Source organism: Laetiporus sulphureus (genome assembly GCF_001632365.1).
Source record: "Laetiporus sulphureus 93-53 unplaced genomic scaffold LAESUscaffold_26, whole genome shotgun sequence".
Classification (NCBI taxonomy): domain Eukaryota; kingdom Fungi; phylum Basidiomycota; class Agaricomycetes; order Polyporales; family Laetiporaceae; genus Laetiporus; species Laetiporus sulphureus.
This window is the reverse complement of record NW_024468535.1, coordinates 465,157-478,326: the sequence shown is the minus strand read 5'-3', so window position 1 is coordinate 478,326 and position 13,170 is coordinate 465,157. Positions and strand designations below refer to the sequence as shown.

The window sequence follows — 13,170 nt, the reverse complement described above, 5'->3', positions numbered from 1 at the left end:
CAGCTCCTTCATATATCTCTCACCCTTTCCTGCGTCTGCCAACATTGACCAGTAAGTCAACAGGCTCTTGCGCCACATAGGGTTCAGGGGGATACCTTTGGGATCAGGGGGATCAGGGCGGCACGTTCCACGTGACTGTCCCTTTTTAGTCTCTTTGATCTCTTGTCCGGTGTTACCGTGACACATGCCTCCGTAGTTGTCACAAAGCACAAAACACTTAACCCAATTAAGGGCAAGTCTGCTTGTGTGACCTGCACAAATAAATCCACAACATAAAAGCCTGCCACAAGGGCTAGGCTGAGGATGGCGCGCAGTGGCATATAACCAGCAATCAAGGCAAAGCCCCAATGCATGGCCTTGCACAAAAGGTGAAAGGGGGGAGCTGGCCTGCTGGCCGCATACAATAGTTGAATGAATCTAAGGTCTTCCCTTAGATCCTCATGTGCTTATATACATGTAGTGGTGGACCCTGGGTACCCTAACTATGGTGTACTTATTGGGGTCCTGTCCTGTCTACATGTGAACATATTGCCAAAACCAGTAATGGTTCTGGACTTCGCTATAGCAACTATCTATAAAGGCCGTGGATACACCAAGGTAATCCTACTTTACCCAATGAGATAATTGCCTGAAGGTGGTGCCACTATTTGAGTGACTGAAGTGGTGCCACTTATTGAGTGCCCAATGGAGGTTCTGCCATAGCGCATATTCTAATGCTGGTGCTACTATTTGGCAGCCATGTAGTTGTTGCTGCTATTAAGCAGCGAATTGGGTGCTTGCTAGCTTGATGGTCCAATGAGCACAGGTAAGCCTATTGTGGGCCAAAGAGTTCCATTCTGGGCAAGTGGCCTGGTGTCACGTGATCAACGCCTGATAACTTCCGAATAGGGCAAGTGGGCAGTGTCACGTGACTGGGTGGCTGAATCATGGGCACTTGGTGATCATGTGGTAGACACAGTCATATCCGCGATGTATGTGGTGGTATTGTGCTGTTTGTCTAAGTATCCACTTTGTGAGACCAATATGAAGGTTGGCGTCCGAATAACCACTTGTGATTGCTGAATGATGACTTTATTGGTGCAAAAAGAAAGGTGCCACTTAATACTGTGACAGTAGTGAAGCATCTTTGTTCTGATCTTCAACGTTCTTCTCAACCATTCTGCGAAGCTCTCATCAAAATAAGCATGTCTCAGCCACTGCACAGCTTTGCTGACAGCACTCCATCTGGTGGAGACAATGCAAAGTTCTGGGTATCACCTGATGGACAGGCTTGGACCACTGGAGTGGATGGCCGATGGCTACCTTATGGACCATCTGGTGCATCCCAGCTGGCACCTCTGCAGGTATGTATTCCCATCATCCTGCAATGTCTCAAATTTGCTCATGAACCATCAAATCATGCCTGGGCTGTCTGGCAGCCTGAACGATGGACCACCATACCATGCTGGTGAAGGATCTCAAGCGCGTGCTATGTCTTTGCAGTATGGTCCACCACCTACTGTCCTTCATCCATCATATGTAAGTGTTTTTGTACTGCTCTTCTGACCCAGATTATCCTCATGAATGATGCAAGGCTCCCACCAGTGCTGTTGCTGGCCCACCACAGCTGCCATCCAGTGCAATCGATCCAATGCTGGTGCCTCTCCCGCCCCAGCATACGTTGGAGATTTTAGAGCTTCATCACTGTCACTCACTGGTGGACAAGACTGGAGGATCTCATCACACAGTCTCTCGTGGTTGCTCGAAGGCCAAGGGAAAACAGCACATGTGTGAGCCAGAGCCTGTCCGAACATGTAAGCACAAGCAGATCTGAGACGATGGTAGTGGCGACAGTGACAGAGATGGCGATATGAAAGCTCCTACCAAAAAGGGCCCAGATCGCATTCGAGGTGCAGCCAACTATCGCGATGATGATATCAGTGAACTTCTCGACCTTGTTGAAGATGAGCTACCTGTTGGTGCCAACGGCTGGACGGTGGTAGACAAGCAGCATCAAGATTGGGCATATGTTTACAGCAGACCCGAGTGAACAGACAAGTCACTGAAGGCAAAGTTTAAGCAGGTGAGCGTTGATTTGTGATAACATCTCATTTCCTATCACTAACAGTCCTTTAGCTGGTACAAACCAGCAAGCCTATCAGTGATGCAGACTGTCCTCCAGCTGTTGAGCGGGTGCATTACATCGACGACCTTATCAACGATAAAGTTCACTCTCATGATCTTGATGATGACGAAATTGCCACGGAGCAAGATGCTGACCATTCCATTCTTTCTGTTAGTGATGATGAGAAGAACAATAGATGATCTCAAAATGAGCCAACTGTTACAGCTCATGCCATCAAAATTGACCCCAAGCTACCTCCTGCCGCAGTTCATGCTGAGCGTGCTCGTCGATCGCATGCTCCTAACGTCAATGCTGGCATGGAGGTTCTTACATGCCTTTCTCATTCCCTGGACCCTACAGTGCAAGCCATGCATGATAGTGATAGGGCCGCACAATCACTTCATACTACTCAAGTTCTAGCATTGAATCAACACATTCGTGATCTCAACACTATGGTTACTAACCTTCGTACACAGCTCATGGAGGCTGAGCATCGCTATCAGGATGCACAGCAGCATGCTGATCATGCAGAACATCAAATGGAAATATCACGCATGCTCCATGATTCTGGTAGACGAAGCAGGTCTCACTCTCGCAATTGCAGCTGTAGCTCATCTCGGAGCCACCTTTATCCATATCGCCGCTCTCGTCGCACATCAATCTCCCATCATTCAAATTATGCACTAGATTCCTCACCTCACCATCATCCAATATCGGCCTCTCATCATCATCGCCATGCCCTTGAGCCCTTGCCTCGTCAAACCCTCGAGCCTTCCCCTCACTGTGACCGCTATAACGTCTGCTATGCTGATGGAGCTCGCGCAACATTCTGGGCATTCCCTGATGAAGTTGACGATCTCATCAACCCTGATCGTCCTTGTACATTTGAAAGAATCCCTGACACACCTTCTAGATGACCAGATCTAGTGCGGTATTCAGATCATCACATGCATTCAGCAAGCTCACTCACTACACGTGGCAACCATCCACCTGTACACTCTCCCTTTTGTCATGCTCGCCAACATCATGATGGGTCTCCGCACACTCCCAGCTCTCCTCGATAGCCAGAAGGCAGCTTTGGCAGAGCAGCAGGAACTCGAGAGATGAATGCACAAGTGCATTCTTTACAGTCTTCTCATGAGGCATCACATGCTACACCAGCAGCACTCAACATTGGAGGTATCGAAGTCTCCATCACACCTCACTGCAGCCGCATTGGTGACCTTTTGTTTGAGATCTCTCCGTCGCACCCTCAGGCCTTGGTGATGAATCCCAATGATGACGAAAATGCAAGTGAAGCGAACTCACAGCCTCAAACTCCATCAGACTGGGCTCCTAGCCCTCTGTCACAGTAAAATAGTAAACAATGACATCGAAATAAATTTTCTAAAATGTTTGCATAAGTTCACGAGTCTGCTACAATATGAAATGCTTTGACCTGGTCTCTGCACCTCTGCTCCGCAAATAGCATACCTGCAAAACCATCCCAAATTTGTGCCTGATCCCCTTCCCTCTATATTGATGCATAGACAGTGTTGATCTGATTGATTCCAATGATGTTGGCATGAACATTGTTAAGGCGTACACAAGTTTCAAGGAGATCACCTCGTTGCTCATCATGGTCAATCTCGAGTGGGACTCAAAGGCGGCCAAAGGAACTATGAAGTCCATGCATTACCCATTCGGCAGTCTGTCAATATGAAAGGAGCTGCCGGTTGATCTGAAGAGCATGAGTACGCTCAGTAACCGATGACAGTAATTGCTGTCCAGCTTTGATAGAAGCACGAATGCGGCCTGCAATTTGGTCTGACCCATGAGGGAATGCTGTATCTGCAACAAGAAAGTATCCATCTGGAGTCTTGGTGTAAAGCTTCTCATAGATAGGACGTGCTACACGAGAATCATGCCAGCTGCCTGGGCAGTTCAGCTTGGCAGCCATAATCGTGCCTGTGTCAGGTAAGATCAGGCTCGCTTACTGCAGATAGACAGGAATAGCATACCTTTCAGTGTGAATGCCAACACAGAGCTAATAAAATGCTCATGCAACCACCCATTGTAAGTTGCGTTCTCAATTTCCAAGTCATCTGATGTCTGGCATGGAAGATTGAGGCCATCAAGAGAGCCAAATGCTCTGTCAAGCAGGCTATGGTGTGCAGAGATTAAATGTGTGTATTATTCGAATTCGAAGCCCTGCGACCATTTAATTTGGCCAGATGGCATGTCTCGAAGAGTCTCCAGGAGTATCTTCAGCGTGAAGTTGGTATATCTCGAGACTGTGGCAGGAATGAGGGCAAAGATCTGCTGAAGGGAGATTTCGTGCATTGTAGAGCAGAGGTAATGGAGGATGAGGCTAGACCTCCAGCAGCATCAAGCGAGCGTTGATCTGGGCATGCCGTTCCCTTCTCAGCAACATCTCTCCTTACAATAGCTCTAGTGTCCCAGCGGCATGCAAAACTGGAGGTTAGGATGAGATCAAAGCATAGGATGTAGAATCCCATGGTCACGATGTAAGCTCGGTCCTCGTGGCTTTCATACAATTGCTGCCAAGCTGTAGCTGAGCAAGGATTAGGCAGCAATTCTGCACTGCACAGGTATCCTCAATTGGCCTGATGGTGGTCTATTTGTTGCTGTCAATCTTCAGAGGCCCCCAGTATATAGCAAGGTGGTGATGAGGATTTGATTTCTCTCCACCTGAGCTTCTGTCACGGATTTTTGCCACAAAGTCCACACGTGACTTTTCTCATGCCACAGATCACGTGCTTCACCAATATCTCATGCCACTCAGCCACAGACGTGACACGTAGAGATCAGGTGATAGTCCACATCACATGTTATGGTCCAGACCCACGGATGATACGGTCGGACCTGTCTATTAGGATACAATAGAGGCACCCATTTGGAAACAAAGGGAACAAGGACTATTGTTATGCATCGGCCTTCCGCTTCCTATTAGTTTAGCCAGAAGCCTAGATAGGCACGATGTTCACACCAGAGAACAAAAGGGGAACCAAGATAGGCATGATGTGCACACGCATTACTGCAGCAACCATCGATCTTCCCACTTATTGTTCTACTTCCGGACATCCTATTGTTTCATGTACGGCCATTAGCTTATACCCGTAGATAGGTAGCTTAGGTAAGATAGCCCGCTGTACGTGTATATAAGACCAGCCATGTAGAGGACGAAACGTCAGATTGTTTCTCCTCGTCTACTACCCGTAGCATCTACTAAGCTCACCAGCTTTTCCATATATCTCTTACCCTTTTCTGCATTCACCACATCAACCAGTAAGTCAAACAGGCTCTTGCACCACATAGGGTTCAGGGAGATACTTTGGGATCAGAGGGATCAGGGTGGCACGTTCCACGTGACTATCCCTTTTAGTCTTTTTGATCTCTTGTCCGGTGTTACTGTGACAGCTTCATCTTCCTCTTCCTGTTCTGCCTCATGGGTGACACTGCGATGACCAAGGATGTTTTCCATTAAAGATTGTGAAGCCACGAAATGATACAGGGCAAAAGCATGTCTGTCAAGTGCGAGCACCACAACAGGTTCAAAGTCCGCGCTACAATATAAAAATGTACTAATGCAATGCTACAGTGTGAGCCATTCTATCAAGTGCCTTCTGGATATGATTTGTAACTCCACTTTATAATCTGAAATGCAGTCTAAACCTGCAGGATGGCATTTAATTACACCTTCATCTGCTACTAGATATTTTATACATGTCATAGTTTGAAATTCAAAAATGTATGATTACATTCAACAGCACTCAAATTCTAAATGTATCTGGTGAGTTTGAAAATGGTGTCATTTCTTAAAATATATGATTTTAAATTTCTGCCTCCAACATATTGGATGCCATCCTGCAGGTTTAGAACACATTTCAGATTATAAAGCTGAGTGTCAAATCATATCCAGAAGGCACTTGATAGAATAGCTCACACCGTAGCGTTGCATTAGAATATTTTTATATTGTAGTGCGGACTTTGAACCTGTTGTGGCACTTGCACTTGACAGACATGCTTTTGCCCTGTATCATTTCGTGGCTTCACAATCTTTAATGAAAAATGTCCTTGGTCATCTCAGTGTCACCCATGAGGCAGAACAGGAAGAGGAAGATGAAGCTCAGTTGGAGAGAGATCAAATCCTCATCGTCACCTTGCTATATACTGGGACCTCTGAAGATCGACAGCAATGAATAGACCACCATCAGGCTAATTGAGGATACCTGTGCCATGCAGAATTGCTGCCTAATCCTTGCTCGGCTACAGCTTGGCAGCAATTGTATGAAAGCCATGAGGACCGAGCTTACATCGTGACCATGGGATTCAACATCCTATGCTTTGATCTCATCCTAACCTTCAGTTTTGCACGCCGCTGGGACACTAAAGCTATTTGTCACAGATTTTTGCCACAATGTCTGCATGTGACTTTTCTCATGCCACAGATCACATGCTTCACCAATATCTCACGCTACTTAGCCACAGACGTGACACATAGAGATCAGGTGATAGTCCATATCACATGTTATGGCCCAGACCTGCAGATAATACTATCGGACCTGTCTATTCCAGGATGCAATAGAGGCATCCATTTAGAAACAAAGGGAACAAGGACTATTGTTTAGGATTGTCTAGGCAATCAGCTCAAGGTATGGCTGTTACCACGATAGGATGGATCATCTCACCATTGTTATGGATGAAGACCGATCTTCTCACCTATTATTCTAGTTTAGGATAGATCTTCCCACTTATTGTTCCATATATAGTTTAGTCACCTAGATACGTAGATAGCCAATCATCTATTTTGTAGTAGTGGTATGATGAAGGTTATGTAATCAGGCTCCTGTACATGTATATAAGACCAGCCATGTAGAGGACAAAACTTCAGATTGTTTCTCCTCGTCTACCACTGTAGCACCCACTGAGCCTACCAGCTCCACCATATATCTTTCACCCTTCCATACGCTTGCTTCACCAACAAGTAAGTGTTAGGCTCTCAAGCCACATAAGGGATCAGGGGAATCAGGGCGGCATGTTCCACGTGACCATTTCCTTTTATAGTCTTTTTGATCTCTTGTCCAGTGGTGCTGTGACATTAGAAACAATCTGACAATTTTCTGCACCCCTGCTTAGTGTCTAGCACAAGTGGCCATGTATTTTCAGTGCAAGCAGTTTCAGCCATAGTGCATGGCTTTTTTGACACACATTCCAATCCAATCTCTACCAGGTGTGAGCCTCAGCAAGACACTGAGCAGCCCAAAGCTCCAAAGTGCAAGGCCCTCCCTAGGATTGACCTCAACGTCCACTATAAGTGTCAGGAAACCAACAAGGAGTGAGAAAGGCTCCTCACTTTAGCATTTCTAGGTGCATCCTCCACAGACCAGCAATGCACAGCAGCCAGGGTAGTTGACACCACACACATCATACAGTGCAGAATCATTCACTGGCCTCATAGTCACACCCCTTCGCTCGAATGCTACAAGCCCAGAAGAGGACACCTCACCACCGGTAGTCACAAGCTGGCACCACCGCCAGAACTTATCACCTCCAATGCTATCCCCCCAGTCATTATCACTCCACAGCCCATGCAACCACTCCCCAACTTTATCAAAGTCAGCACACATGCACGACCAATCTGTCCACTTCCATCGAGAGTCAGGCCCACACTTCACCTTGAAACCCTCAAGAAGCAAGTATTCGCCACTCACTTCAGGCTCCAACCCTTATTAGGAGCCTTCTGGGAATGCCTCGATGAGAATTTGAGAGGCAAAGGACTACAGTGCCTATTGTCAGAACTAGACAAGGTCTGCGCAGACCTTTACACGAGAGCTTGCAAATACACATTCATCGAGAAACAAATTATCAACATGGTCTGCTTGAAGATAGGCAGAATCAGCTTTCAACGGATTGGGAAACAGGAGACACTAGACAGGATAGTCAGGACACTATTTGAGATCTCAAAGAAGAGATACTTGAATTTTTTGTACTAGTTACACTGCACAATGGCCGAACCTTCCCATCCCCACATGTCTACATTCAGACAACCAATGAAGGATGTACTCCATTCTAACATTGAGACACATGACAGAAGTACCTCACGTGCCTTGCAACGCAATTCACCTGAGCCTGGACTAGGATCCCAGGACTCTGCATCACAAGTCGGAGGACCCAAATCTTCGACACCATCACTTTTACCCACCTACGTCCCTCTCATTTGGGAGTTTGATGGACAGCAATTTCAGCATCTAGAAGATGCACTCAGGCAATCCACTCTCGGTGAAGTCCTGGATCATATCCAAGAATGGGTCATAGTCGCCATGAAGCTCACGGTCAACACCGGAGTCAAAAAGGTTTAGAACATGCTTGGAAACAAAATGTACGAGCACAAGAGAGCCTTCAACGTGATAATTCAGTCGAACTGAAGCGAGCACCGATTGAAGGAGGCAGTCCTCCAAACAGAAATCGGAAGGCTTAACAACAAAATTCAAGCGCAAGATGCGCACATGACGGTTCTCAACGATGAGATCACAGGCACACAGGGAGCCATGCTAGACATGGGAAAAAAATTGATGGAACTCGGTGCAGAAAATATCAAGTTATGCCATGAGTTAGCTTCACTAAAAGCAAGTGGCATCGCAATGACGCAAGGTCACACATCCGGTCAAGGTTACAAACTCCGCATCAAAATTGCTGAACCTCCACACTACTCGGGCAAATGAAGTCTGAAGGACTGGCTCCAACAACTCGGAATATGGATGTGGTGAAATGAGATCAATGACGATGAGCACAAGATTACCACAGCCCTGCTGCACTTGGAAGGTGGCGCATTCACCTACATGTCAGAATACGCAACCAGGGCAGTGGCACAGCAATCACTCGGTACTTGGTTAGACTTCGTCGACATTCTCAAAGTAAACTACAGGACCCTCAACCCAGACAAGGATGCACAGCAGCATTTGAAGGAGATCTGCGGCAAAATGTTATGAAGCGTTTCCTGCTAGAACGTTCAGAACCACGTATGCCTTCTCACACGTACTAGTCCACAACGTGGACAGAGACTTAGATGCCAAATATATCTAATGTCTCTAATAGTCAGGCAGACTATTAGCAGGGTTTATAGTGTGGTCAAGCCTAGTAGACGATGTAGCAGTGAGGTCCTCACTCTACCCTTGCTAGGCCTTGGCCGCTACAGCTACTGCATGTTCACCCGCAGGTTACTAGGTTCGCTGTTCTGACTCTAGCAAGTGTACGAGCTTACTACCTCTTGAGAGCGAGTACGATTGCACGAGGGTTCTAGAACTGAGAACGTTCAGAGTCACAGGTGGAAGAGGTTAGTCTTCCCACTGCTGCTCTGCCCCTTTATATAGTTGCAGACCTATAGTCTGGGGTACTAGTACAAGGGGTTCCGTTATCCTAAAGATAGGTGAAACACACCGGAGCTTAGCTGCTGTGAGCCAGGTAATTGGCGAGCTAAGAAAAGCGTAGGTGAAATACCTGAAATATGAAATGAGAACCAAAGTCCTGGATCGCAGATCCTGGGGTTAGAGTTTAAGAACCCTAGAAGCTGTCCTCGGTCACATAGTGACTAGAAGCTGTCCTCAGTCACATAGTGACTGATATCACCTGACCGTGATTGGGCGTCTCTTCTAGGTGCTTGTTCATGGGGATTACGTGACCATGAGCGACGGTATGTTTCGTAACACAAGCTTCCCTCTCCAACTGCCAAGACCTCTTGGCAATTAAACCATAAGATCCCATCTTCTCCATCTGCGCTTCCGCTTTGAGGAAGGAAGTATTCTTGAAATAGTATGCGTGGAGCTGTCATGTGATTCAGCAGAGGATTCATCATTTGTGCCGATGCTTGACTGTTCTGGTGTAGGGTTGCCCAGAGACGGGTATCTCTTTTCGACTTGATCAGCCCAAGAAGTCTGATTGGTGCTTGATGATTCAGAATCACTGTTAAACAACTCGACGGTACGTCCACTGTGATGCACGTGCAGGTTTGAGGGACTCAGAGGAGTTCCTTGCTTCGCATTGCTGCCAGTACTTGGATTCGAGGAATCAATACTGGAGTTTCATGCATAGGCTGCCTTGAAATGCTTGGGTGATAACGAATCGGGTAATTGTCCTGCATTCCATCATTCGTGCTGTCGCAGCGGTCGCGACCTTGATTTGTTACTGTTTTCAGAAGTAGCCTCCATCCGATGCGGCTTTGGGCATTCAAATTCACGATGTCCGATACGATTGCAGTTCCAGCATCGATCAGAGAACTGTCCTTGTCCCGGTTGTGAATGGCGAGAATCTTCACGAGTCCCCTTAAATGGCTGATTGATCCATTGGTTAATGGAAGGTGAAGACTGCTGGCCTGACTTAGTCGACTGCTGCTGCTTTGTCTTCTTCTTTTCGCCCTTCCGGTTAGGACATGTCTTCATACGTTGGTTGGACATGCTGTTTGCTGAAGAGGAAGATGTAGATGATGAAGTACTTTCATCGTCATCTCCTTGTCACCTCTTGTCAAATTTTCTTTGGACAATGGCCTTGATACCATGCCATTCTTTTTGACTGATATCGAGTGATGCCATAAGTACTTCCTTCCATATTGATGTAGGGAAGGCTGTCTGGTCTTTATGCGATGAATGAGTACGTATGGCACCAATTTGAATGGTGTTCATGCCAAGAATATGTTCAGACATTCGATCGATATCCATAGGTTCGTCATTATCTTCTTCGTCTTCCTTTTCCTTTCGATCGACATGGTGGTTTTGACCGCCGGCTCCGAGAAGAAGGTTAACGAGTTTTTCATTAACCAACTTAGTTACCAGCTGCTCAATCTGCTTCCGCATCTTCTTCGTGATTGACAGATCTTTTGAGGGTTCTTTTGATCCAGTAGACGCGTATGCAATTTTTCTCTTAATTGAAGAAGCCTTCTGCTTCTTTGTTAATTTGACAATTTATACGGGTTGCATGTTTTGCAGGGTCCTATCGATGTTTGGCTTCTTTGCGGGGCATTGATCCATCTCGTGCCCTGGTTTTCTGCATCGGTAGCACAGGCATATTTTAACTGGAAGGTTCCGTACTTGTCGTATTTGTCATGCCCTGTCGATGTCCATTGCATTGGGATCATCTACATCCATCGAATCTCCTTCATTCATTGAATCACCCTGATTCGCATGTGTGATGAAATCGAAGATATTGCTTTTTCCCTTATGGGCATTTTGAAGGTCGTTGACTTGTCTCGCAAGGTCGCAAGCATCCTCATACGTTGTTGGAGGATTAGGGATAAGGAAGACTTTTTCTGCCAACTTCGATTCTAAGCCTCACTTGAAATGAATGAGCTTGGTATAGTCATCATCGATTTCAGCATAGCAAAATAGGATATCGAGATTCCTGATGTAATTGTCGACCTTTCCTTTCTTCTGCCTACACTGATTGTCGAGTAACGTTTGCCATGCTTGATCCTTGGTTGCGACTCCTCCATACTTTTCTTGGAGAGTCATCCGAAAGTCGCGATAAAGTCCTAGATCATCTGATCTTCCTGTAGATGCGATCATCGCTGCTTCCCATGATTCGACCCATTTTGCTGCTGCTGAACCAGGTTCGAAGTGGGATAGGATGAATGTTATCTGACTGTAGTCGTTATCATATATGTGGATGTTTGCCTGGAGATGTCGCTCTCCAGCTTGGAGGAGTGATGTAAATGTTCGCTTATCTCCTGTGAATGGTCAGATCTCCCCTAGCTGTAATTCCTCCTTTTCCAATTCTGGTTGTGCAGAATTATACAGCACGTATAGATTCATTTCCAGGAGATATTCCTGCCACTGGAATTTCAGACATGTCAGTCCTGGATGCACTGGTGGTCCATTGGCTGGATCGTACCATGCTTTGATGGGATTTTGAATAGTAGTTCCCAAACTACTTGTTTGTGCCATGGCTGATTGTGACCTTTTTGGTACTTCGAGTGGCATTACTGGCCTTCCTCCTTCTGAGGATGTCCTGGTTAAAGGTGTCGTCCTGACTCCTTTCCATAATCCTAACCCATCGTAGGGCTTCCTGGATGTTGGCGTAATGCTAGAGTTGCCACTCCTTAATAAACTTGGATTGATGCTGAGAGGATTCCATTCCTCCCGTCCTTTATCCTTGTTTGATCCTTCGGCATCCTCTGGCCTTGGATTGACTTGTATCGCTTTTCCTCTAGGAAGATCCATATGCGTTAGGAATTTGTCCTCGAAATCCTTTGCAATGTCCTTCCTATTATTGATTACCCGTCGAATTTCTTCAACGTCATGTTCGAGCTCTCAAAGCTGATGCTGCTCTTCTGGGGTTGTAAGGTTCCCCAACCTTTGTCGTCTTTGCAGCGCAATGGCTCACGTATTCCTGACGTCTTTGAACCAATCTAACTCTTCATTGGTTGCATCGTTCCATGACAACGGCGTCATGTATCCTTTGTCTCCTTGATAGCCTATCGGCTCATCTCCGGAGTCTGATTCGTATCCTTTGTTTTCGTGATACGACATCTTGCCTTTTCTTGGTGGCCCTTAACCAATTGTTCATTGACCACACGGGTCCGTGTTTTCACGCCGAGTTCTTCTGGATAGTCACACAGACTATCGCTAGTTCCTTGAATCTTCTTGATTCTGAATTGCCTTCCCTGGGAAGGGCTTTAGCATGTCTTCTACATGTGCCTCAGTTGAGGGCTTCTCTTCTGGATTACCACACAGGTAACTGCTAGTGCTTGAGTTTGATAAACACACAGATTTGATTGAACCACACAGGTTTGTTGGTGACCACACAGGTTCCCCTTCCTTGTCGTACCAAGGTAACCACACAGGTCCTGGAAGCGACCACACAGGTCTTGATTTTCCTGTAGCATCCAAGTAGACCCCACTTCTGGTAAGTGGTTCTAAACCTAAACAGGTTGACCTATAGAAAAACCTCTTCCAAATGTTATGAAGTGTTTCCTGCTAGAACGTTCAGAACCACGTGTGCCTTCTCACACGTACTAGTCCACAACGTGGATAGAGACTTAGATACCAAATATACCTAACGTCTCCAATAGTCAG

The 13,170-nt window shown here is 46.4% G+C and overlaps 3 protein-coding genes across 3 annotated transcripts; 1 reads left to right on the top strand and 2 right to left on the bottom strand.

Moving 5' to 3' along the window:
* Positions 1-1,236: 1,236 nt before the first annotated feature.
* LAESUDRAFT_714995 (uncharacterized protein) lies at positions 1,237-3,211 on the top strand (the record flags this gene model as incomplete). The annotated part of the gene is made up of 9 exons (XM_040907104.1): positions 1,237-1,343; positions 1,419-1,518; positions 1,574-1,793; positions 2,034-2,062; positions 2,116-2,274; positions 2,330-2,409; positions 2,581-2,710; positions 2,792-2,983; positions 3,044-3,211. The coding sequence occupies 9 exons, from the start codon at positions 1,237-1,239 to the stop codon at positions 3,209-3,211; spliced, it is 1,185 nt and encodes a 394-aa protein (XP_040763235.1).
* A 298-nt stretch (positions 3,212-3,509) lies between these two features.
* On the bottom strand, positions 3,510-5,124 carry LAESUDRAFT_737563 (uncharacterized protein; the record flags this gene model as incomplete). Its single annotated transcript, XM_040910801.1, has 7 exons — positions 3,510-3,602; positions 3,636-3,742; positions 3,842-4,051; positions 4,105-4,247; positions 4,302-4,377; positions 4,461-4,700; positions 5,094-5,124. The coding sequence occupies 7 exons, from the start codon at positions 5,122-5,124 to the stop codon at positions 3,510-3,512; spliced, it is 900 nt and encodes a 299-aa protein (XP_040763234.1).
* A 6,708-nt stretch (positions 5,125-11,832) lies between these two features.
* Positions 11,833-12,624, bottom strand: LAESUDRAFT_760365 (uncharacterized protein; the record flags this gene model as incomplete). Its single annotated transcript, XM_040912728.1, has 2 exons — positions 11,833-12,358; positions 12,479-12,624. 2 exons carry the CDS (start codon positions 12,622-12,624, stop codon positions 11,833-11,835), a joined length of 672 nt encoding a protein of 223 aa, XP_040763233.1.
* Positions 12,625-13,170: the final 546 nt, after the last annotated feature.